Source organism: Lissotriton helveticus, chromosome 5_1 (genome assembly GCF_964261635.1).
Source record: "Lissotriton helveticus chromosome 5_1, aLisHel1.1, whole genome shotgun sequence".
Classification (NCBI taxonomy): Eukaryota; Metazoa; Chordata; class Amphibia; order Caudata; family Salamandridae; genus Lissotriton; species Lissotriton helveticus.
Genome location: NC_136065.1, coordinates 937313021 through 937336633, shown reverse-complemented (window position 1 = coordinate 937336633; position 23613 = coordinate 937313021). Strand labels below are relative to the sequence as shown.

At 48.3% G+C, this 23613-nt stretch overlaps 1 protein-coding gene across 2 annotated transcripts in view; it reads left to right on the top strand.

Moving 5' to 3' along the window:
• Window positions 1-23613, top strand: part of BTAF1 (B-TFIID TATA-box binding protein associated factor 1) — a 984515-nt gene that overhangs the window by 448530 nt on the left and 512372 nt on the right. For both annotated transcript variants that reach the window (XM_078643429.1, XM_078643428.1), the window contains exons 17-18: window positions 673-815; window positions 921-1095. In XM_078643429.1, coding sequence (XP_078499555.1) covers window positions 673-815; window positions 921-1095 — 318 coding nt within the window. The remainder of the gene's footprint in view (window positions 1-672; window positions 816-920; window positions 1096-23613) is intronic.

The window sequence follows — 23613 nt, the reverse complement described above, 5'->3', positions numbered from 1 at the left end:
CAATTTATTATTTTCTTCATGCGATACGTAACTGCTACATTAACCCATTTCATTCTTCCCAGACATGCCCTCAACACAAGTTTGGATGGCTTGCTGCAAAAAAGGAGCATTATTCAAATTCATAACTACAAGCATGTTTGTGCTACTTCTGTCTGACCCTTCCCAGAACTTGTTATTTTACAGCCTTAGATAATATTGGCCCTTCTACTACTATTCTCTCTTTACAGTCCATATACTTCTGTATATATAATCCAGATTTAGATCGTTCAGTTTGCTCTGTTCTTACACTTAACACTAACTAGTTTGCTTAGAGATGAGATTATTTCCCTCTCTGTATTCAAGGCTGGGCTGAAATGCTATCTGCTCTATCTTGATTACCAATAAACCATGCAGTTTATCTGCCAGCTTGCTCACCGCACCTTGACACACACTGCATCTTCTCATCCCGGGGTAAATATGCATGTCCTGTAATTCTTATGCTTAATAATTATTAGTGATGTCTTATTACCTATCATCTTTTGCCAAGATCTTCAAATGTTTGTCTAATGTCCAGAACTGTCATTTGTACTGAGATTTTGCTAAGTACAGTTTGAAATAACCGTGTTTTGAAGTTTTTTTTCTCGCACTGTGCCGATTTTTTCCCCCACTGTTTATTTTTCTTGTATACTACAGGAAAAAGCCGGTAGCAAACTACGCCAAGGCCCAAACCAGGCAAAGGAAGTCGTACAAGAGTACATTGCTGGTTCCGACAGTGTTACAGAAGACCATGCAACCAGGGATTATGTTGTCATGAGAGCACGAGTGATGGCAGCAAAGTCAGTTTACTTAACATAAGATTTTAGATTTTGATTTAAAAAACAAAAAGAATCAAAGTTGGAAATACTGAATGTCAAAGAGTAAAATCTGAATTTCTTTTTTAGGCTTCTGGGAGCACTTTGCAGTTGTGTGTGTGATCCAAGTGTAAATACTGCCACGCAAGAAATCAAACCTGCTGATTCACTCGCTCAATTATTACTTTTCCATTTGAATTCTAAATCTGCTTTACAACGAATAAGTGTTGCATTGGTAATCTGCGAGTGGGCTGCTTTACAAAAGGTATTTGTAGAAGTTTTTGTAATAGTACAATTTGTTTTACTTGCAACCATTGTTCAGTTAAGATTCTCTCCACTGCTTTTGTGAACACAAGCATTAGTGCTCTTAACTGTCATAGTATTTTGTAAAGAATTATCACTTTTGAAATTTTGCCAGCTCTGATGTTTGGTCCAAACTGATGACTATTTGCCCAGGGATTTAGTTTCTAAAGTTTAAATAGTTTTTTTTCCAATCTGGTGCTGTTATCGTAGTGTTTTCAATGGTCCAAATTGAATTGAGGGCCTTCCTAACAGGACCCACGATGCTGTAGCATGTTTACCATCCGATATACCAGAAATTAGTATGCCCTGAAAACATTACCGGATTACAGTTGTATAATGCAAATCACAAGGTTATGTACAAGAAAACTCCATAGGTCCCAGATCCAACAATTCATTCAAGGCCCACCTCAGGGGATGAGGTTGGTGAAATGATTCCTTGCTTTTTCTGCTCTCACGGCAATGGTGAAGAGGATTGCCAGACACTTTCTTCTCTCCTTACTGCAGCATTGATACAACTCCCTACCAGAGAGAGTTAGCTCCTAAATCCCTACATATTTCTATCTTTGTTACTGAATGTCATCACAACAAGCTTCTCCAATGGTAGCTCTCTAGCTACCTGTAAGGAGCTCTCATGTGTGCAGCCCAGCCTACATTAGAAACGTTTTCCTAGTTGAATTATTTTATTTATACCAACATTGAAAAGCATAAAATGAAGATTTATTTTCAGACCTCATAAACTGATGTATGGAGAAAAATGGTAACATTTCCAAAATATTTTTAAAATGTATATTACAGTGATACATCATGCAGCACTGAGGTTATTATTACCTTGGTGCCAGGTGCATTGCACCTATGGCTGCTATCTATTAACCATATAAATGACCTGGAATCTGTCATCATGTCTTCTCTAAGGAACATATATTTCTGTTCCATCTTGATTAGCTCTCTAGAAAATGAGTGGGGAACTGTTAGTCTAACAGAAAGTTTAGATAATGAGCCACCCCCATTAATACGACTGGGAATATTCTAAAGTTGAACCTGGTGTGGGTGTATGAACCCGAAAGGGCATTACTGAAGGTAAGTAACTCATTCATCTACGTTGATCAGGAACAGTGGTTGGTTTGAGTCACACCTTGATGGGATTTTAGCATGTTTGATTAACTTTGATTACTGCCTTTCAATGGGATGGTGGTAATGTCCTGCATGGGCTTGATTGATTATGCTTTGCTACTATGAGGTGCTAGTATTTACTTGTATGGCTTAAAGTCAATCTTTAACCCACTTCCACCTCCTACCTTACCTCCTGTAGGGATGTCACCACTTGTTTGATTTCTTCTACTGTTCTGTTAGGCTCATTCATTCTTTATGTATCTTATGTTTAGCCAGACCATTGTTGCATTATCCAGATAATCTCCTGAATTAAGAGTATATTTTTACGTTCCATTTTTTCCTTCTATACTCGCCATGCTCGCTTCAATGTTGTATAAACCACAGGAGCAAAAACCCATCAACCACGTTGGGATTGGGGTAGATAATATAATATAAACGTATGGTATCCCAACTGGTGTTATTTGAAGACAATTACAGAGGTTATGTTCAAAACATTATCAGAAAGGAAATAAGGAGACTCTTTTATAGTTATATATATGCTCATGGCATCATATTTATATTGAATAAAGAATGGGCAAGTTACAGTTGTAGCAGTACTGTAATTAACCAAATAATACAATCCTAATTGTACTTGGTGCTCAAATTGTGCAAGTGATATACACGGTGGCGACGCAAGTGCCAATGTGATCAGCTTAAACGGCGCATGGTGACTGGTGCATAATTATATACAGTGAGTAGATCAGGCAATATGGTTCCAGTTGAATTGTGGAGTTTGGTTCTACTTTGGGTTGGTTATAGTTTGGATGAACCACATTGTATGCTGCGCCTATGATTGCGCTGAATGTTCAACGGCGTTTCGATCCTCATTAATTGGGATTTTCATCAGGACTGGGTTGAGTTGCCAACAGTGCTGGGAAAGCCTTTAGCCGGGCTCGGGTCAGTAATCCGAATGGTCCTTAGAATTGCGTGAGGGTTGGGTAAATCAGGACTGCTTGGGGATGTCCCGGTAGAAAGGATCTGTCGTCCGATCCCAACGTGATCGGTACACGCAGAATTAATCTCTTGTATGTGGAGCTGGCGGGTCTAGGTTCGAGAAAATCAGGCATTGCTTCAAGCCATGCCTCATAATCAATGTGGCTAATATTTCCCAGTGCGCTCGCCCTCATTAAATTTTCTTGCCGCTGCACACTTTCCCTGCTAATTTACTTCTCTGTCTGCAATTTCTCTATATTTGATATTGGCCTCATTCATTTCAGCTAGGTCTTGACCTCTCCTCTCCTGGTTAGATCCTCTTCTATTGTCATCTGGTTTTGTAGTTTACTCAGGTGGGTTCTCAATTTTTTTTTTTTTTTTTTACGCGGGACCTATGTACTCTATCAATGACAAATAGATTTGAAAAACTGGATCTGTTGAATAGATCCTTGAAGTTTTTCAACTAATGTTCCCAGTATTTTTTTCAGTAATAGCTATTTGCTAAATAATGTTCTATCTTGACTTTCATCCTATAGGTCTGATTCTCGGTTTGATCAAATCTATCTTGTAGGCCTGTTGGTCCAAGTATTGCCATATTATCTATGCTCTTATCACTTTTTGCCAATCAATTGTAGAGAGACCTTAATGCATGTCAAGGAGTAATGCCTTCACCTCTAGTTCCTCTCTTTCTATTTTTTGTGTTGCCTTGCAAAGTAGTTGCTCTGCCATAAGTTTTTGATTATTTTTTTTGCAACAATTGTCTGTGTGGCTTATTTTTGATCACCTTTTCCATTGTGAGTATGCTTGCAGTCTCAATTAGCTCCTCCCCTTGCATCCAGCTAGATATTGGTATTTAATTTCTATACTAATAGTTTTGTGCCCTTGCTGCTTTTATTTATTTATTTATTTATTTATTTACTGGCATTTTTAGAGCGCAACCAAATACCCGTGGGCGTCTCGGCGCTAGACTGCAGTAATGTCTATCCTAAGAAGTAGGTACGGTGGGCTGAGGATGTGAAATTACTGGTCAAACAACCAGGTTTTTAGTTGTTTCCTGAACTGTAGGAGTGATGAGCTGGCTTTGACATAGTAAGGTAGGGAATTCCAGATCTTAGAAGCTGCAGCAGGGAAGCGACGGTCGCCCCAAGTAGCTGTTCTGCTGCGTGGAGTGATTAGTTGATTGAGTGTGGAGGAGCGGAGTGTTCTAGCTGGATTGTAGGGTTTTAGTTGATCTTTGAGGAAGCGAGGCCCCTGGTCCTGCATTACCTTATACACTATACACATGGCTTTAAACTTTATCCTGTTTTGGATAGACAGCCAGTGATAGGTTCTCAGAGTATCTGAGATGGGAGTGAATTTGGGTTTTTTGGATAACAGGCGTGCAGCCGCGTTTTGTACAATCTGTAATTTTTTGGTGACTCTTTTTTGTGCATTTAAAAGGAGGCCATTGCAGTAATCAAGGGAGGTAAGTACCAGTGATGTGACCAGGGTCTTGGCGGCCGTGTCAGGTAAAAAAGGCAAGATTTTTCTTATCATCCTGAGTTTATAATGTGCCGTGGAGGCTACCTTGTTGGCATGTGCCATAAAGTTGAGTTGGTCGTCAAACAAGACTCCCAGATTTCTGATCTTGGAGGCGGGACAAGGTGGAGTGCCAAAAGTTGATGGCCACCAAGCTGTGGGCCAAGATGGTAAAAGCTTGCCAAAGATGACCACCTCCGTTTTGTCGGAGTTTAGCTTTAGGCAGTTACCTGCCATCCATTCACCTATCGCCGTCATACCAGCTTGGAACCGTTCGGCCACCTCCAGACCATCACCCTTGATGGCCAGAACCAGCTGCGTGTCGTCGGCGTATGAGGTTTTCATGGCGTGTCTCTGATGCCGAACTCTGTGAGGATCTATGCAGTTTATAACGTAGCTTCACCCGTTATGTCTTTCCGTGCTGCTTGAAGATTTTTGCAGTCAGTTATACAGTGTGGTTGCACAAATCGATAGACAATTGCAAAAATGGAAATGCTACACCTTCAGTCCATTGTGCCTGGATGAATAGATGCTTCTTAGATTTGATTATTGAAAAAACGCAGTCAGTCTCATACTCCCTGTCCTTGCAGACACCTTTAGTTCTGCACAAGCTTTAGTCGCAATGTTGCTTGTAGCCTTTGTCCTACACAGAGCTTCATTACATAAAAATGCTTGGAGTATTTAACTTCTCCCTTGGATCCTGCACATTCTATTGAGATCCAAAGGATCGTGATGGCCACTCGGAGAAATGCCACAGCTCCAATTGAGTTCTGGCGGCCCAAGGATGTTGCAGACTCAGGTCTCAAGCCCTGCAGCAGTCTGTTTTGTCCACGCCTCTTATATCAATGTCTGTTTTAACTTCAACCCATCTCAGCACAGGGAGCACGGATCACTTATTCCCACTATAGATGCAGCAGCATCCCTGCTATCTCCCACTATGCAAGTTATTGCAGGTGCACGAACAGGCGCTCCACTCACAGCTGTCATGAGCCACGTTCAATGCTATGCAGTCCTCAAGTTATGAATGCAGTCCTCAAGTTATGTGCTCCCTGATGCTGAATTAGCACTGCTCCGGGAATCAGCAGTTAATATGGCTCTCCTTCGCCATGCGTCTAGTAGCAGGTTAAGGCTGCACAGTCCCAGCTGCAATTTCCTTACCTGTTTCCAAGCATTACACTGTGTGCCTCTCCATCAACTCAGGTCTAAGTAATCCTCTATATATTTATTTGGGAGATTGAAGGTCGGTAACTGGATGAAAGATAGCTGCCTGAATCTCAACTCGGAGAAGACCGAGGTCCTCATCTTAGGGCCCTCCAACTCCGCCTGGGACAACACCTGGTGGCCCTCTGCCCTCAGGAGTCCATCCACCCCTACAGACCACGCAAGGAACCTCAGCATCATCCTCTACTCCTCACTCACCATGAACCGCCAGATTAACTCCGTCGCCTCTACCAGCTTCAACTGCCTTCGCATCCTCCGAAAGACCTTCAAAGGGATACCCCCCAAATGCAGAAAGACTGTCACCCACACACTCATAACCAGCAGACTGGACTACGGCAACACCCTCTATGCCGGAATCAACAGAACTCTGCTACACAAACTCCAAACCATCCAGAACGACACAGCCAGACTCATCCTTGGGACACCACGACACAAACACTTGACCCAACACCTACGAGACCTCCACTGGCTCCCCGTCAAGAAGAGAGTAACCTCCAAACTTCTCACCCTTGCCTACAAATCCCTCCACAACATCAGACCCAAATACCTCAACGAGAGAGTCTCCTTCTGCGTACCCAAAAGGAACATCCGCTCCGCCGACCTTTCCGTTGCAGACACCCCCTGCATCCGCAGAAATCGAGATGGCGGACGTGCCGTATCCTACATCGCAGCCAAGACCTGGAACGAGCTCCCAGCAAACATCAGACACTCACCGAACCGGCACACCTTCAGGAAGAACCTCAAGACCTGGCTCTTCAACTGAACTAGAGCTGCACCCCCCCAGCACCTTGAGACCCTCACGCGTGAGTAGCGTGTTTTATAAACCCCTGATTGATTGGTTGATTGAGTGATTGGTAACGGTCTGATTTTGAGCCCAGTCTACGTAGCATCCCACCAGTGTAGCCATCTTCGAGTTTGACTATTTGGTAGCCAGATGTTTGTGGATTTTTTTAGGATAATGGCCGTAGAATCCTCTGCATTGTACATTTGAAAAATAATTCCAAATGGAAGAGGATCCCCCTTTCTTCCCCTCCCATTTTTCAAGGAATATCTGGCAAATCTGGTTGGCAGCAACTGATTTTTTGTTGCTGCAGAAGTTATGCAATGAAGCATTGTTCAGCTACCCAAAAAAATTATGGAGTAGGTTGATCAAGTAACCCCTGCTTTTACAAAGGCTGTATGCTCAGATACTGCTGTACTGTGCAGGAAGGCTGTACACATCTGGTTCAGTGGCATTGGGAGAGGCAAGGGCCTGCTCCCAGAGCCTCTTATGAATTGCTTAACACATGCACGTCTGTTACATTGTGCAGTAGTTTGGGTTTATGTGTGTATAAGCATGCTGGAAACTGTACTGCACGTAGCTTCAAGCAAGGCACATAGATTAGGCACCCTTGTGAGCAGCCAGAGTTGAGTGAGCAAAGACCGTTCCATGCACAGTGAGAGTTTGGAGCTTGGAGTAGGTCCTTGGCGGGGAAGAGTGTTATCCATTAGCTAACCATTAGAGTTAAAAAAGAAATAACCTACGTATAAAACTTAAATAGAACAGTATGAGTGCCCGTCCAGCAATGTGTGTGTATACATATTCACTGAAAAGAACAAAGGTTACAGGCACATTATAGTTAGGCTCAGATTTCCCTTGTACAAAACCAGTGAAATTTAGCAGTTATAGTTATCTGAGCGAACTATAACTTATGCCCCCGCAATGCACTTCTTATGACCTCACATATTACATCACTCATGACATGGTCAGTTACCCTTTTATGCCAATACACATCACATATAAAAAATATATCACAGCAAAGTGATGTGTATTGGCATAAAAAGGTACTTTTTATTATTTAGATTTCCTTGTATAGGGCAGTGTTGCTCCTTAAAGAATTTCCCAGCACCTGAATGCAATAACTAGCAGCATAGGTTTTACTCTGAGAACAGCTAGGTCTTGAGGAGTTACCTGCATTTATGGCTGGGTTTGGTTTTAGGATCAGGAGAGGAGTACTCCAAAATATGGCTCCTTTTGGGTTTTCAAGGCTTTCCCACCCCATTGTTCACCTTGTATTTTTTTTACTTCAAATTTGTGGTTATTAAAAGATCTACGATGGTAAAAAGGAACAAATGTTACACATTTTTGGGTAAGGATTTTTGGTCTGTTTCCCTTGTAACTTTTGTGAAACATGCAGGTTGATTTGAATTGGATTATTTTACTGACTGTAAACCGTTGAGGTTGTTTTAAGTACTCAGACATTATCAGTTCCTCTGAATAAAAGTCTATAGCATTTTGAATACATTGAAGCTGTGCAGTATTTTTTTGTTTGAGCAAGTCAAGGTAAACTGAAATACAAAAGTCCAATCTAGACTAGATATAGGCATTGGCTTCTGCAATTTTATGCAGAAAGTATACAAATTGGAATTCAGGTCTCAGAATTTTGAGGTGGAATAAGGAGTATATTGTTACATGATTTATTTGTGGCTCATTGTTTTTAGTCTAGAATGTTTGAAAGATTTAGGGACAATGACTGGTGTTTGGGCAGGAGCCCATTAATTTAGACCATAGCATAGCGTCCCAATTTGGCACTTTATTGGACATGAGAAGAATTTCAAATTTAGATGGATGTATTTTTAGATTTCTTTTTTTGCTATCTGTTTAAGTTGATTCCGTAGATTTTCGTTGTGAAATTTAGGTAGTTACGGGTTAGGGAGACCGGTAAAGGGGGAGTACGACTCTCTATGTTAGAAGTTAAGAACAAGTGGTGAAGTCTGATTTGCTCTGCATGTCTTCTACTTGACAAAGAGGTAAAATTATTGTTTTACTGTTGCCCCTCTTTGTAGTCTTCGAAGCATTGAAGAACGAAGTGGTTGATGGTATTAAAGGCGCCCGAAAGGTCAATGAGTAAATGCCTTCTACCATCAAATGAGTAAGTTCCTTCTACCATCACCAGAGGTTGTCGGATACTAAGGTGATGGCTAACTCCCTGTTTCTCCCTGTCTGAATCCAGCTTTTGTAGGGTACAAGAGGTCGTTTGATTCAATATATAGCTTTGGAATTGTTTTTTCCAGAAGCTTAGATTAAATAGTGAAGCAGTGATATGGGTCTGTAGTTCGAGGGCTCAGACAATAATCCATCTGCGATTAACTGGGGGTGAGTGTTTGATTTGCTCAAACGCTCCGTCCCTCATCTCCTTTGGTATCGCTGTGTTTGCCCTAAATTGGCAGGGTATGCCCAGACGTCGGTTCCTTGCTCACTTTGCCACTGGATTCAAGATAGCCTGGCTGAGGGTTATGAACCTGAAACCGGTCCCAGGATGCTTGTTTCCGGTCCAGGGAAGACATGGCATGGCATGCTTGAATGATGATGGATTAAACCCAGATCAGTTTACTGGGGGTGAGTGTTTGATTTGCTCAAACGCTCCGTCCATCATCCCCTTTGTGGATTGCCATAATCCATCTGAGCAACAGTGGGTGGGCGAGCATATCCGAGATATAGCCCATTGCAAGTTCTTGGTGTATAATACTTGATGATGAATTCTGTGGAAGGAACAATAGTAATAATACAGAGGTGTCCACATAACCCCAAATGTCGGTACCATATTTGGTGACCAATGCACATTTTAGAAAATAACTGAGAATCCTTGCTTTAATTGGCTTCTGTCCTAGTCTTGAGGCAAAGTCACTTGCAGTTGAAACGGCCTTGCTAACATATGTTGGTTTAGTTGGTAGGAGTGGAGGCCAAGTGCTGTTAAGGTCAAACAGCAATGAGATAATGAATTCGAAGTGTCCCATTTTTCCTGGAGACAAACTATGGCAAAGGTTTTAACAAAATGAAGCCATAAAATAATTATTTCTCTTGCTTCACAGACCTGCAATATTCCAACTGGGAAAAACTCCAAAACCGTAATGGCAGAACCAGTTAGTGGGACTTCCTAGACAAATATACTGAGGTGGGAGAAATTAGATCTCTGATGTATAAAAAAATTATAAGAAACCTGAACACTCCACTGAGGATTTTATTCAGGTGTGCCACGAGATCTTCTTCAGGCTTGGTTGCTAAAAGAACCATAATGGATGGTGCACATTGGGCTTGGGAGAGCTAAAACAATAATCTGCCTGCTAATTTAGACTGATCAAAATTAATAAATATACATTGACCCTCTATAGGTGTTTGGCCTGGACCAATCCAGTGAACCCTTCTAGCCATGTTAGTATAATTAAATAGAAAAGAGACCCAACCAATGCACCCATTTCACCGGTGTACTATTTTATTTAATTGTTAAGTTTTCTGTTACGCCTTCCTTTAATGGCAGGACACTAGCTAAAATGACAAAAGGTGTGCTATCTTGGGGTAAGTTTTAAGTGTTTCACAGCATCAGCCCTCTGGTGTTAAAAAAATTGGGGCTGCTCCCTCCCTCCAAGGGAAGTCCTTACCTTCCGCTGACCTTGACCGAATAGCAGTTCGGATGGTAAGGACAGCGATTGGGAGCCATGATGGAATTCCTGGATTACCCTTTCAATGCATGCAGCAGCTTATTGACCCGGAGGGAAGGTATGCAGTGGTGAGGGGAAAACTAGATGGGAGGGACCTAACGTTGGGTTGTCTATATGCCCCGAACGTGGAACAGCCTGCCTTCTTCTCCTCGTTGTCCCGCAAACTGGCCCCGTTTTTAGTGGGACCATTGCTCCTTGGAGGGGACTTTAATTGTGTAACTGACACTGCATTGGACCGCTCACATCCCCCTTACCAAATGCACTGGCGAGCAAACTGGCGCTTGCGCGTTCTGACTGGCAACGTCAATGGGGGCTGATTGACTCATGGAGAGCTAACCACCCATTAGACAGGGACTATTCCTTCTTTTCCTCCCTTCACGAACTTCACGTCCGTATAGACGCCTTAGTGTGTTCCCCGGAAGTGCATAGAGAGGTGTGCCACAGTGAATACCTTACGCGCACGATCTCCGACCATAATCCGCTGCTGGTGCAGCTGCAATGGTCGCAGCGTCGCCCACGCATTCCCACCTGGAAACTACGCCCGGAGACGCTCGACGATCAGGTCTTCCGGACCGCGATAGCCTCGAGTATAGAGACGTATTTTCAGATCAATGCGGGGACCGCGGGGTCGGCCACGGTTGAATGGGACGCCTTCAAACAGTGGTGCGGGGGCGATGCATTGCGACGGTGTCGGGGTTGTGGAAAACCTTACTAAGTGACATTCGCCGAGAGGACGAGAAGCTATGCTCGCTGGAGAGAGAACGACCTGAGCGACCGGACACTCATGAGGCCCTACTCGAGGCGAGGGAATCAGCGGCGGCAACGGTGGAACGTCTCAGGTGCTTCGACTACAAATCCTACCTCACGCGTGCACATTCGGAACGGGATAAAATGGGGGCTCTCTTGGCCTGGCTAGCCAATCCGGCTCGCCGCGGTTTGGTCATCCTTGAACTCAGAGATCACGTGGGAATGGCGCGGTTCGACCAACAGGGAATTAATGAGCTATTCTATTATTATTACAAGTCGGGTCCTTCCGTCGGAGGACGAATTCCAGAGATTCCTGGAGGGTTTGGGTTTGCCCGAGCTGGACGAAGAGGACGCAATAAAATTGAGGTGAGGGAGGTGAGAGTCGCCATCAAGAGTATGGCACGGAATAAAACGCCAGGCTCCGACGGAATTCTATCACACCTACGTCGACCTCCTGGCGCCCCGGCTAGCGTGGCTCTACAATGAGGCCAAACGGCTGGGTAGCTTACCGAAGACCACTGGCGAGGCGCTAATTGTCCCACTATTGAAACCTGGCAAACAGCCTTGGGACAGATCGGCGTATCGCCTGCTGTCCATGCTTAACCTGGACTACAAAATTTTGAGCAAAATCTTGGCGACACGTCTACTCCCCCACATGTCCACACTGATCCACGTGGACCAATCTGGCTTTATCCCGACCCGCAACACCGCGCTTAATATACGACGGCTCCTCCACGTTCTGGAGGCTGACACCTACGATGTGGACGAGGCGGCGGTGTTTGCAGTCGACATGGAGAAGGCCTTCGACAGCCTGGAATGGCCCTACCTTTTCCATGTTATGCGCGCAATGGGACTGGGCAAGGATTTTGTGGATTGGACGGCACTATTGTACCGGAACGCTACGGCGAGGGTCAGAACAGGAGGTGTAATATCTGAGGCTTGTGCCGTAGGAAGGGGCACTCGTCAGGGTTGCCCCCTCTACCCCCTATTATTTGCCATAGCGATCGAACCTTTGGCGGCGCGAGCCCGGTTGGGGCGGGCGTATCAGGGGTTGGACGTCTACGGGCAGGTGCACCATATCTCGTTATACGCTGATAACCTCCTACTGTTTTTGGCGGACTCTGCTACCTCCCTGCGGGGGGCTAAATCCCTCCTTAAGTCGCTGAGCACGGTGTCTGGCCTCAGAGTGAACTTGGCGAATTCTTACCTGTTCCCGACTCGTGCGCGTAGAACATGCCCGCACTCTACGGAAGGAGTGGCCTCGGAGGAGAGGAGTCTTCGCTACCTGGGTACTTCGATCTATCATAATAGCATAGACATTCTAGAGGGCAATATCGGGTCGGCAATCAGACCTACTAAAACGAATTTCGACTTCTGGAGTACGCTTCCATTGTCTCTGGCGGGGAGGGTGGCGCTCCTTAAGATGGTGACTCTACCGAGATTGCTCTATTTTTTCCGAACTCTTCCGGTCTAGATCCCGGCGAGTTACTTCCGGCGGCTACGGGCCATGGTGATTGGTTTTCTGTGGGGTTCGGGTAGACGCAAAGTGGCACACACCACGCTTCTAAGGCCTCGGGCTGAGGGGGGTCTCGCGGTGCCGGATTACGAGCTGTACTACCTGGCGGCCCAGTTACAGTGGTTGACACAGTGGGTAGCGAGAGCCACGAGAGAAGAGGATGGATCCGGTGAACCGGCGGGACCCGTTCGGGTAGTATCCCGGATCGTTCTGGGACTCCCGATGGGGACCTCCATCTCACCCAGGAATTCTCGACGGTCCGGAAGTGTTGGAATAGGTATCTGCGGAGGGGACATATTGCGGTTCCATACGCACCTGAGCTCCTGCTCAAGCTATGCAGGGCGCTCCCGCATGGGGGCACATAGCTCCGTTTGGAAGACTGGGAGCATCAGGGTCTAGCGACCGTTGGGGATCTGTTTGATGGAGTGCTACTGCCTTTCGATCTCGTGAGGGATCGCTTTGATCTTCCGGGGGGAGACTTCCTCCTTCATGCGGCGCTGACAGCAGCGATCCGTAAACATTGGAGGACGGGTATGACGGAACCGCCGCTATCCATGGGCTGTCAATACGTGGTAATGGCCGCGGGGACGGTTAAGGCTATTACGTGCCTCTATAAGCGCCTGACTATGGAAGCTTTGACCCCGCTACTAGCTCTGAAGGCGAAATGGGAGGCGGATTTAACGACGGAGATCCCTGAGACGGCGTAGTCTGGTATAGTGGAGCGGGCATGGAAAGGGATGCGCAACGCGAGGTTTCAGCTGGTGCATTTTTACATCCTGCATAGAGCATACCTGACCCCTGACAAACTACATAAGTACTTCCCGACACACTCGGCGGCCTGCCCGCGCTGCCCGGCAGAGGTGGCCGATTTCCAACACATGTTCTGGTCCTGCCTGGCACTGGGCTCCTTTTGGCAGGGGATAGTGGAGAGTCTGCAGGAGGTCACTGAGAGATTTACAACCCACAATGGCACACTGCGTTCTACACTGGTTCCCACACACATCAAAGAACAGAATCACTAGTAAGTTCCTGGACCTGGGTCTGCTTTTAGCGAAACGAGCCATAACATCCCAGTGGAAGGCGAGTAGGGGTCCCACGGTGGAGAGGTGGCGGGCGGAGCTCAATAAATGGGTCCGCTGTGAGGGGGAGGTACGTCTGCAGCTGGCACTTAGGGCAGGTACTGATACTGCTCTGCAGCGGGCCCGGGCCTGGGAGCGATTGGTTCTGGAACTCACGCTTTCGGACTCTGACAGCGAAGGCTCCCCTGTACGTAGCCCTGCTCCTTAGGTGCATTAGCCTGGGTTTGTGATCGTCCAGGTTCCTTCCCTTGGATTGCCCCACGTGATGACTGCAGTCTCCTTTTGGTTACTCCTGATAGTCTGTCTCGGACCTGCACTGCTCGCGAGGGATTCTGGCTTGCTCTTGTGGAACTCTGACACGCCTGGGGGGCGGGGGCAGGGGGGGAGTAGGGGGGTAAGGGATAGGGCTTGGGTTGGGGATTTTTGAGGGGGGGGATGTTTGTTTGGTTTTGTTAGGGGCTCAATAGGCCGGGAGCGAGAGGACCGGGAGAAAAGAAAAGCAGCCCTGAGTACTGCCTGAGGAACAGTTGTATCTGAGCCTTAATGCACCTGTCAGCTACTAGTGCTCTCCTGTCTAATGCCGCTCGACCTCCGGGGTGTGTGCTGAATGGCCGTGTAAGGCTTTTATTTAGGAGCCTGTGTTACACGACGGTGGGTAGCTGGACTGATAGACGAAATGGTTGTACAAACTATGACTCTGCAATAAAAATATATTTTAAAAAAATGATGGAATTCCTAGATGTTATAGTCTCCCTATCGGGTCTTGCACAGTTCAAAGATTGTAGCTGTCCCTAAAGACCTTCTCAGGCACATCCACTGTGTTCACTCTCATGCTGTCCTGAATCCAAGGGCGGTCCCACAGGCAAGCCTTTGGAGTCCTGAGCACCTTTCCGAAGAAGGCATGGCAGCGAATCCCCCCCAAGCACCTTAACCCTCTGACTGATTGCCTTTTTGATCATGGTCAATCTAGCAATGTAAGCATGAAAAGTGTTCATCACTAATAATTCCACATCTGAAAGAGACACGTTAGTGATAGATTCCTTACCTTAGAATATCCCCAGGCGTCAGACTGGATCCGGAAAATTTTGCGTAGCAATACCCCTGCGCGCCGGCAGGCGTCGTCCGCGGCTCCACGTCTGCGTCGTTAGCGCCGGAATGACGTCGTCGGAGTACTTAGACGCCGCCCATGCGCGCTGACGTCAGTTCTTCTTTTTTCCGCGCCAGCTAGCGCAGATCCGGAGAAGCTCTACCCCTTAGTAATTTTTTGACTAAACTTTTTTGGGTCTTTTGATCATTTCTCATCTTGAGTCTTCGACTCAGACTGTGCCGGTAGGGATGCCCGGGTTTAAACCCTGTTCCAAGTGCGACCGACTGATGTCGGTTACCGACCCCCATCGCCGGTGCCTCAAGTGTTTAGGCCTCGACCACGTCGACTGCTCCGACTGCCGGGCCCTGACGTCGAAGGCTAGGCGGGAGCGGTCCCGCAAGCGGCTCGAGCTCCGGCAGTCGGCCCCGCGCCGCTCCAGGTCCCGGTCCCACAGGAGGTTGAGGGACCGGTCGCGGGGTCGGAGTCCTCGCAGCTCCGGAAGTGGACATCGGTCGTCAGGATCCAAGTCCTGAGGTAAGAGGCATGAGAGGTCAGAGAGACATCATCGTTCCTGCGACCCACCCGACGCTCGCACTATGCGGCCGGGGGTTCGGGTGACACCACCCACGCGGCTCCGACGGAGTCGCAGGCGTCGCCACCTGCCCCACACCTTCGGGTCCCTGGGCATGACGCGACGCCGGAGGAGATCGAGCGGTAGCTCATGGCCATGAGGTCCCTCCCTTCTCCGCCGGGTCCCGTGGCGCCTCCGGGCCCATCGGCCCCGGCTGGAGGCCCTAGCGGGTCGGGTGCTTCGGCCCCGACGCCGTCGGGTGCTTCGGCCCCAGCGGCGCCGGCGACTTCGGTTCGACCTCACAACCTCACCGGCGCCGGCCCCGCGGGTGTCTCCCCCAGCGCCCACTGTGGACGCCGTCCCCAATCTTCCCTTCGGTCCGACTCTGGCGCCGGAGCGTCGCCGCTTCCGACGGCCTTTGGAGATTTTTATTTCCATGAGGAGGCCCCGTCTGTTGACCCTGTTCTACAGGAGACGGGTGACGAGGGTGATTGGGAGGGGTCTGCGGACCCTCTGGCACAGGAGTGCCAGTCTCAAGAGGACTGGACATATGAGCTTGGGGAGGCCAGTGGTATTGACACTTCGCCAGACACTGGATTTGTCTCCCCTCCCACTGTGGCTACTTACAGTGTAGTGTTGACGAGGGCGGCCAAGGCCTTAAAGCTTGAGCTCCCCGTCGCGGCCGTGAGGACTAACCTCACTGAGGTCCTTAAACCGCAGGCAAGCGCCAGTGAGCCTCTGCTGCAGTTTAATGAGGCCTTGTGTGATGTTCTTGTGGGCACTTGGTCCAAGCCCGCAACAGGTCCGCCTGTGGATAGGAACGTGGCCAGACGCTACCGCCCGGCCCCGGGCGACCCTTGCTTTTTGTCCATCCATCCCACCCCCGAGAGCCTGGTCATCCAGGCCTCTACTTCTCAGACCGCATTCCCGACGGCTCACCCCCGATCGGGAATCCAAGAGGTACGAACAGTTCGGGAAGAAGGTGTTCTCGTCCCTGAGTTTGGGACTGCGGTCTGTCAATACCACATGCCTCTTGGGCCGCTACACCCACACCCTGTGGGACACGGTCGCGGACGTGCTGCCACAATGTCCGGAGGAGGTCCGGGCTAAACTTGCCCAAGCCCTTGCGGAGGGTCGAGATGCAGCACGATATTCCATCCGGTGTGAGCTGGATACCACGGACTCACTGGGCAGGGCGATGGCAACGACAGTGGTGGTTCGATGCCATGCCTGGTTGAGGAGTGTCAACTTTTCGGGCGATGTCCAGGCCACTCTTCTGGACATGCCATTCGATGGCCGACGCCTCTTTGGCGACAAGGAAGAACATGCGCTTGAGCGTTTTAAGGACTCCAGGGCTACGGCCAAGTCTTTGGGCCTCTCGGCCACACGCCAGCAATCGGGTGCCTTTCGCTCCTTTCGTGGCCACGGAAGGGGCGCTCCCACACGTGCCGCCAGCCACGCACCGCAGAATTTTCAACAGAGCGGTGGCGGCTGTGGAAATCGCCGTTGCGGCGGTCGGGGACCACGACGAGGCCAGTCCACACCTCCCCCCGCAGCACCTGCCTCAAAACCTTCCTAGTCCGTGTTTTCAGGCCCATGTGACGCCAGTGGGTGGCAGGGTTCGCCATCACCTCTTCCACTGGCGCACTGTCACGTCAGACAGGTGGGTGCTGCAAATCGTCCGAAGGGGCTACTCGCTCCCCTTCGAGGCGACCCCTCCAGCCATGCCACCGCAATTCCACCGCGTGTCGGGGGATCACTTGCAACTTCTGCAAGAGGAAGTCGTGGCCCTCTTGGCCAAGGAGGCCATCGAGCGCGTTCCTGGGCCGAAGTAGGGTGTGGTTGTTACTCCCACTACTTCCTGGTACCCAAGAAGGGCAAAGGGGGCCTACGCCCTATCTTGGACCTACGGAACGTCAACGGCTTCCTCCGGAAGGAGAAGTTCAAGATGCTGACTCTGGCTCAGGTCTTAGCTGCCCTGGACCCCGGAGACTGGATGGCAGTGTTGGACTTGCAGGACGCTTATTTTCACATCCCCGTCCTGCCGGCCCACCGGCGTTACCTGCGGTTCACGGTAGGCCACGAGCACTTTCAGTTTACCGTGCTCCCCTTCGGCCTTGCCAGCGCCCCACAGGTGTTCACGAAGGTGATGGCGTTGGTCGCAGCTCATCTGCGCAGGTTAGGGGTGTCAGTCTTCCCCTACCTCGAAGACTGGTTGTTGAAGGCGGGTTCGCCCCAGACAGTCGTCAGCCACCTCCAGACTTTGGCCGACCTCCTGCACTTGCTGGGGTTCTCCATCAACGTGCCGAAGTCACACCTGTGTCCCTCTCAGAAGCTCCTCTTCATCGGAGCGGTACTAGACTTGGCGCAGTTTCGGGTTTATCCTCCCGAACAGCGGGTTCGGGATATTCAGGCTCTGATTCCGATCTTTCAGCCTTTATCCCGAGTCTCGGTCAGGTTGACGCTGCGGCTTCTGGGGCTGATGGCCTCCTGCATCCTTCTGGTGCATCTCGCCCGGTGGCGTATGCGGGCTCTGCAGTGGGACCTGAAGTTTCAGTGGGCCCAGCATCAGGGCAACTTGTCCGATCGCGTCTTGATCTCGGAGGGCACTGCAAGACAATTGCAGTGGTGGCTCACGGACCGCGATTGGGTCAGTGGCAGATCCCTCTCCCTACCCCAACCGGAGCACGTGGTTGTGACGGTCGTGTCCCTCCAGGGCTGGGGTGGCCACATGGGAGAGGCGGAGATCAGAGGCCTCTGGTCTCCGGCGGAGTCCCGCTCCATATCAACCTTTTGGAGCTGCGGGCGATTCGTCTAGCACTGAAGGCATTCCTCCCCTCTGCGCCTCTGGCAGTGGCTGGAACATCAGGGCGTGACCCTGGTGGTTCAACACCTGGCAGGTTCTCTGAATGCCAGGGCGGACAAACTCAGCCGTCGGTGCATGATGGATCACGAATGGCGTCTGAACTCTGACGTGGCGCAAGGCCTCTTTCAGCTGTGGGGAGAGCCGTGGTTAGATTTATTCGCCACAGAAGAGAACGCGCAATGTCATAAGTTCTGCGCGTTGGAGACGCTTTTCGTCGCGAGTGGAGTTGCTGTCTATTGTACGCCTTTCCGCCTATACCACTTCTGCCCAGAGTGCTGAAGAAGATCAGGCGCGACCGGGCCCAGGTTATCCTTGTGGCTCCGGACTGGGCACGAAGATACTGGTATCCCGAGCTACTCAGCATGTCAGTCGATCCCCCGATACGTCTGCCTCTTCGGGAGGACCTTCTGTCGCAGCAGCAGGGGACGGTCCTCCACCCGAACCTGTCCAGTCTCCACCTACAAGCTTGGAGATTGAGCGGCGGCAGTTGAGGCCATTTGACTTGTCTCCTGAAGTCTGTAATGTCATTCTGGCAGCCAGGCGTCCCTCCACAAAGTCGGTATACGCCTGCAGGTGGAACAGATTTGTGGCATGGTGCACAGCAAAGGCTGTGGACCCTCTCTCTGCACCCCTTTCTGAGGTTCTCCTCTTCCTTCTTTCTCTTGCCCAGCAGGGCTCTGCTCTGGGCACTATCAAGGGGTACCTTTCTGCCCTTTCCGCCTTCTTAAGGCTACCTGATCAGCCTTCTTCGTTCAAGTCCCCTATTGTAAATAGGTTTTTGAAGGGCATCACACACGTTCCCTCCTGTTCCTTTCGTGATGCCCCAGTGGGACTTGAACCTTGTTCTTACTTACCTAATGTGTGCTCCCTTTGAGCCGCTCCATAACTGTCCTCTCCGTCTTCTTACTTTGAAGACTGCTTTCCTGGTTGCCGTCACCTCTGCCAGGAGAGTGAGTGAGCTCCAGGCTCTTTCTTCCACACCTACTTTCCTCTCTGTTCATCCGGACAAGGTTGTGTTGCGGACAAGACCTTCTTTCCTGCCTAAGGTTGTCACGGCCTTCCACATCGGGCAGTCCATTACTTTGCCGACCTTCTTTCTGCCTCCGCATCCCTCGAAAGAGGAAGAGAGGCTCCACCGTCGGGACCCAAAACGTGTGCTCTCTTACTATCTGGATCGCACACGCCAGTTCCGGGTGGATAACCAACTCTTTGTTGGTTACGTGGGCGCTAAGAAGGGAAAGGCGGTGCACAAGCGGACCATCTCCCGGTGGATCATCTTGTGTATCCAGGCATGTTACTCCTTGGCTAAGAAGGAGCCCCCTGTTGGATTGAGGGCTCATTCCACTCTTGCCACGGCGACTACCACTGCCCTGGGCCGGGGAGTGCCCTTGCAGGACATTTGCCAGGCAGCTACGGGGGCCTCGCTGCACACGTTTGCAAGACACTACTGCCTGGACAGCCAAGTCTGGAGGGATGGCTTCTTTGGCCGTTGCGTCCTCCAGGACTTTCTGGTGTGATTATTGTTTCCAAGACCCACCACTGGGGTTGGTATTGCTGGGGTATCTATTCTAAGGTAAGGATTCTATCACTAACGTGTCTCTTTCAGATGCACAAGTTACTGCTTGTGTAACGATATATCTGTAAGAGACATTAGTTAGTGATAGATTCCTTACCGACTCACCCATCCTCCCCGTTCTGCGAACCGATATCTAGGGTTAAGGTCATCCCCTTTCATGGCCCTAGTTTCATGGCACCAGTGTTGGTTCTATCATGGGTCTGTGTATCTGGCGCGGAAAAGCTGTGCATCAGAACTGACGTCAGCGCGCAAGGGCGGCGTCCAAGTACTCCGACGTCATTCCGGCGCTAACGACGCCGCCGACGGACGCGGAGCCGCGGACGACGCCTGCTGGTGCGCAGCGGTATTGCTTCGCAAAATTTTCCAGATCCAGTCTGACGCCTGGGGATATTCTAAGGTAAGGAATCTATCACTAACTAATGTCTCTTACAGATATATTGTTACACAAGTAGTAACTTGTGCTTTACAAATACAAACGATAAAAAAAGAGTCCAACAGTTTCATATCAAAATGGTTCGGGTCCGTGTTACCCCTCAGTAATGCTGTGCTTCCCTTGGTACAACCTCCCCCCTCCTCCTCTTAGCCCCGACGATGAGTTCTCACGAGTTTTTGCTGCCATTTCCCTATTTATCCTTTTATGGGCTTTTATACTCCAAACCGAAATCGGAGCAGAACAGAAAGACAGCAGCATTTTTATCAGGCACGGGCAAAGAGTCGAACCCGTACAGATAACACAACAGCAGATTAAGCTTACAATAAAACACTTAAGATCGGATGGGGCACCCGGCCCCAATGGCCTACCGAATGCACTGTTCAGGTACGACCCTGAGTTTTGGTCCAGCCACCTAACCCCTCTGTTCTCCAATAGTTGAGAGACTGGAAACACTCCTGACTCCTGGAGGGGCAGCATAATTCAACCTATTTACAAGTCAGAAACACGCTTAGACCCCAGCAATTACAGAATGATAGCCCTTATAGATGTAGAGGCAAAGATCTACGCAACAAACCTACTGGCAGATTTGGAGAAATGAGTAAGCTGCAAAAGTCTAATCCCGAAAACACAGTCTGGGTTCAGAGCCGGCATTGGGACTTTAACAAATATTTCAGCATTTACCCTCTTAGCAAAGAAAGTGTAGTGTAGTTCCTATATTCCCAATAGGCTCTGCGCATTGGAATAACATAAACGATAGTTTAGACGTAGGACTTAGGTCGACTGGGTCTCTATTGAATATGTTAGACTTAATTATGAATGCCAGCTAGCTCAGAGGTCGCTAGAAACTTTCTCGAGTAAACAAGAAGGTGTTAACTTTCCTGAATAGACAAGAAGGGATTAGTTTCTGACAACCGCATAAACATGACAACTTTGCTCCCTCCAGAATAAGGAGTATACCTCCAGAGTCGCGGAAACAATTGATAACTATTTTACTCAGTCAATCGTGCATGCTTAGTTTCACCAGAAGCGCAGAGAAATAGAGAGACGGGCGTTTTCAATAAAAGAGGTTATTTATTGAACAGTCTTCTTTCTCATGCAAGAGAAGTGAGTTGCCACAATTGAAATACTTGTCATAAAGTAAAGTGCGTACAGTAAAAGGAGTATTATGAAATAATACTGTAAAAGCATGGTATGGTTTCTGAGCCATACGGTATTTAAAATAGATAAAATATATACATAGATAAAATCATAACTAAACGTACTCAACTGGTGTTTCTAAGATACGCCTACCCCGGTGTACCTAACCTAAGCCTAGTACGTGGGAAGGAGTAAGTGAGCTTACAGTTTTAGTTAAGATAGTTTCTGCCAAGAATCTGAATCAAGAATTCTCTAAGGGTCTAATCAGCTCCGTACCTTGGTTATAGAATGAAGGAGGTCTTGTATCTCTTTCTCAGGACTCGATCTCCCAGCAGCCCGCAAGGTTGACAGGGAAACACTGGAGCTGGATTTCTCGGCAGGAGAAAAGACAGCGTCTCTCTCAGTGCGTCAATGGGAGGGTCGGCTTCCTTCGGCACTCGCTTCAGCAGGGCGTCGGGCAAGTAGATAGCCGATCTGCTCCAAACCACAGTGTTTTGCTAGGGTAGATCCTGGTATATTTATACCTGGAAGGTGCCGAGTTTGACGTAAGGTTGGACATAAGACGTCACTAAGAACTCGCAGTTCTTTCAGGACTCCAGGAGTTTTAGGACAAATCAATACAGAAGCAGGGGGAATTCCCGGGCTGCTGGAGGCTTGGTTTGTTTAAGAACGCGTTGTGCTTTCTAGGAGTCTATGAGAGTAGCCTTGCCGTATTTGGACTGCATTGGCTATGACTTAATATGGATATGATTCTTATGCCTTTATAAGGATATGATTTGATATAACCACATAAGGGCATAAATCGGGAATATTTAAATAGGGTCCTAGATATGTTTACAACAAAAGCTATTGCCTATTCAAACATCCTCTACACATGTTTCGTAGATCCTAAAGCTGCCTTTCATAAATTGCCAAGAGCCAAGCCATGGGCTAAAATGAAAGCTTGGGGAATCACCTCCAAATTATTAAAAGCAATCATCAACCTATATTCACAAACCTGGGTTCAGATAAAAAAAGGGGATTGCCGGAGTTTAACTAAGAAATGTCCAACAAAAAATGGGTTAAAGCAAGGATGCGTTCTGGCACTGTGTCTTTTTAACATCTACATGGCTGATTTAGAAAGCAACCTTAGTCTCATTCATGGAGACCCACCCAATTTGGGAAAGACACCAATAGCAAGTCTGCAATACGCGGATGACATCGTGTTACTCTCTCAAACCCCGCTTGGTCTACAGCGCCTGATCTCTCAACTAGAAATATACATCTCAAAAGAACAACTGATAATCAATTAAAAAAATCTAATGTTTTATGTTTTTCAAGCTCTCCCAAAAAACGCCCCAAATTCATCTGAAGGATAAACTCAAGTATTTTATTGCAGGTAGAAGTATATAAATATCTGGGGGTTCTTTTAGATCTGTTTAGATCAAAGAGAGAGAGAGGACTAGATAGGCTAGGCCGAATCCCCTGAATTATATATGCATATATCAATAAGGACTAGCTAGTTTTAATAAGGATATAGGAGACTCAGGTAGGTACGTCGTGTAGTAACAAAGGATAAGGAAAAATGTTGTTTTCCTCATAAAGCCCTCACCCACCGACCTAGTCGGTGGCATGCTTCATCATCGGGCCCACCACAGTGGCACCGAATGTGCCCCGGGTGTGCTTCAACGCCAGGAGACTGCGGAGCTGGTATGTTGCTGAGTGTGCGGTGAAAAGGGTGAGAGAAGTGAAGTTGATTAAAAGCTATGCAGGCGGTCCCAGCACCCGAGGGTTGCTTATCTTTAATGAACTGGGCCTCTGCTAGCGGATAAAAAGGCAAGAAGACGAGATGGAGTGCTTATTATGACCTCCAGTGTCTAGTGCGGTCTACATGTTTCAGCCAGTGCCTTGTTAGTTTTAAGCTGGCTTTCCTCAGGACCTTTTAGTATGTGAAAAGTGCAAAATAAACTTAATTTTAAGTGGTTATGTGGTCTTTTGGATATGTGTGGCGCACGCTAAGGCGCTATAGCTGTTTAGAGGGGATTCCCTCAAGCTTGACTACATATAACACATAGGACAAAGACAGGACGTACAAGGTAGAGTCATTTCAGTATGGTATAGTGTTGTACCACAAGATGCCGACTTATAAGGTGGTGTTCGACCTATAATCGGCTATGGTGAGCTCATGG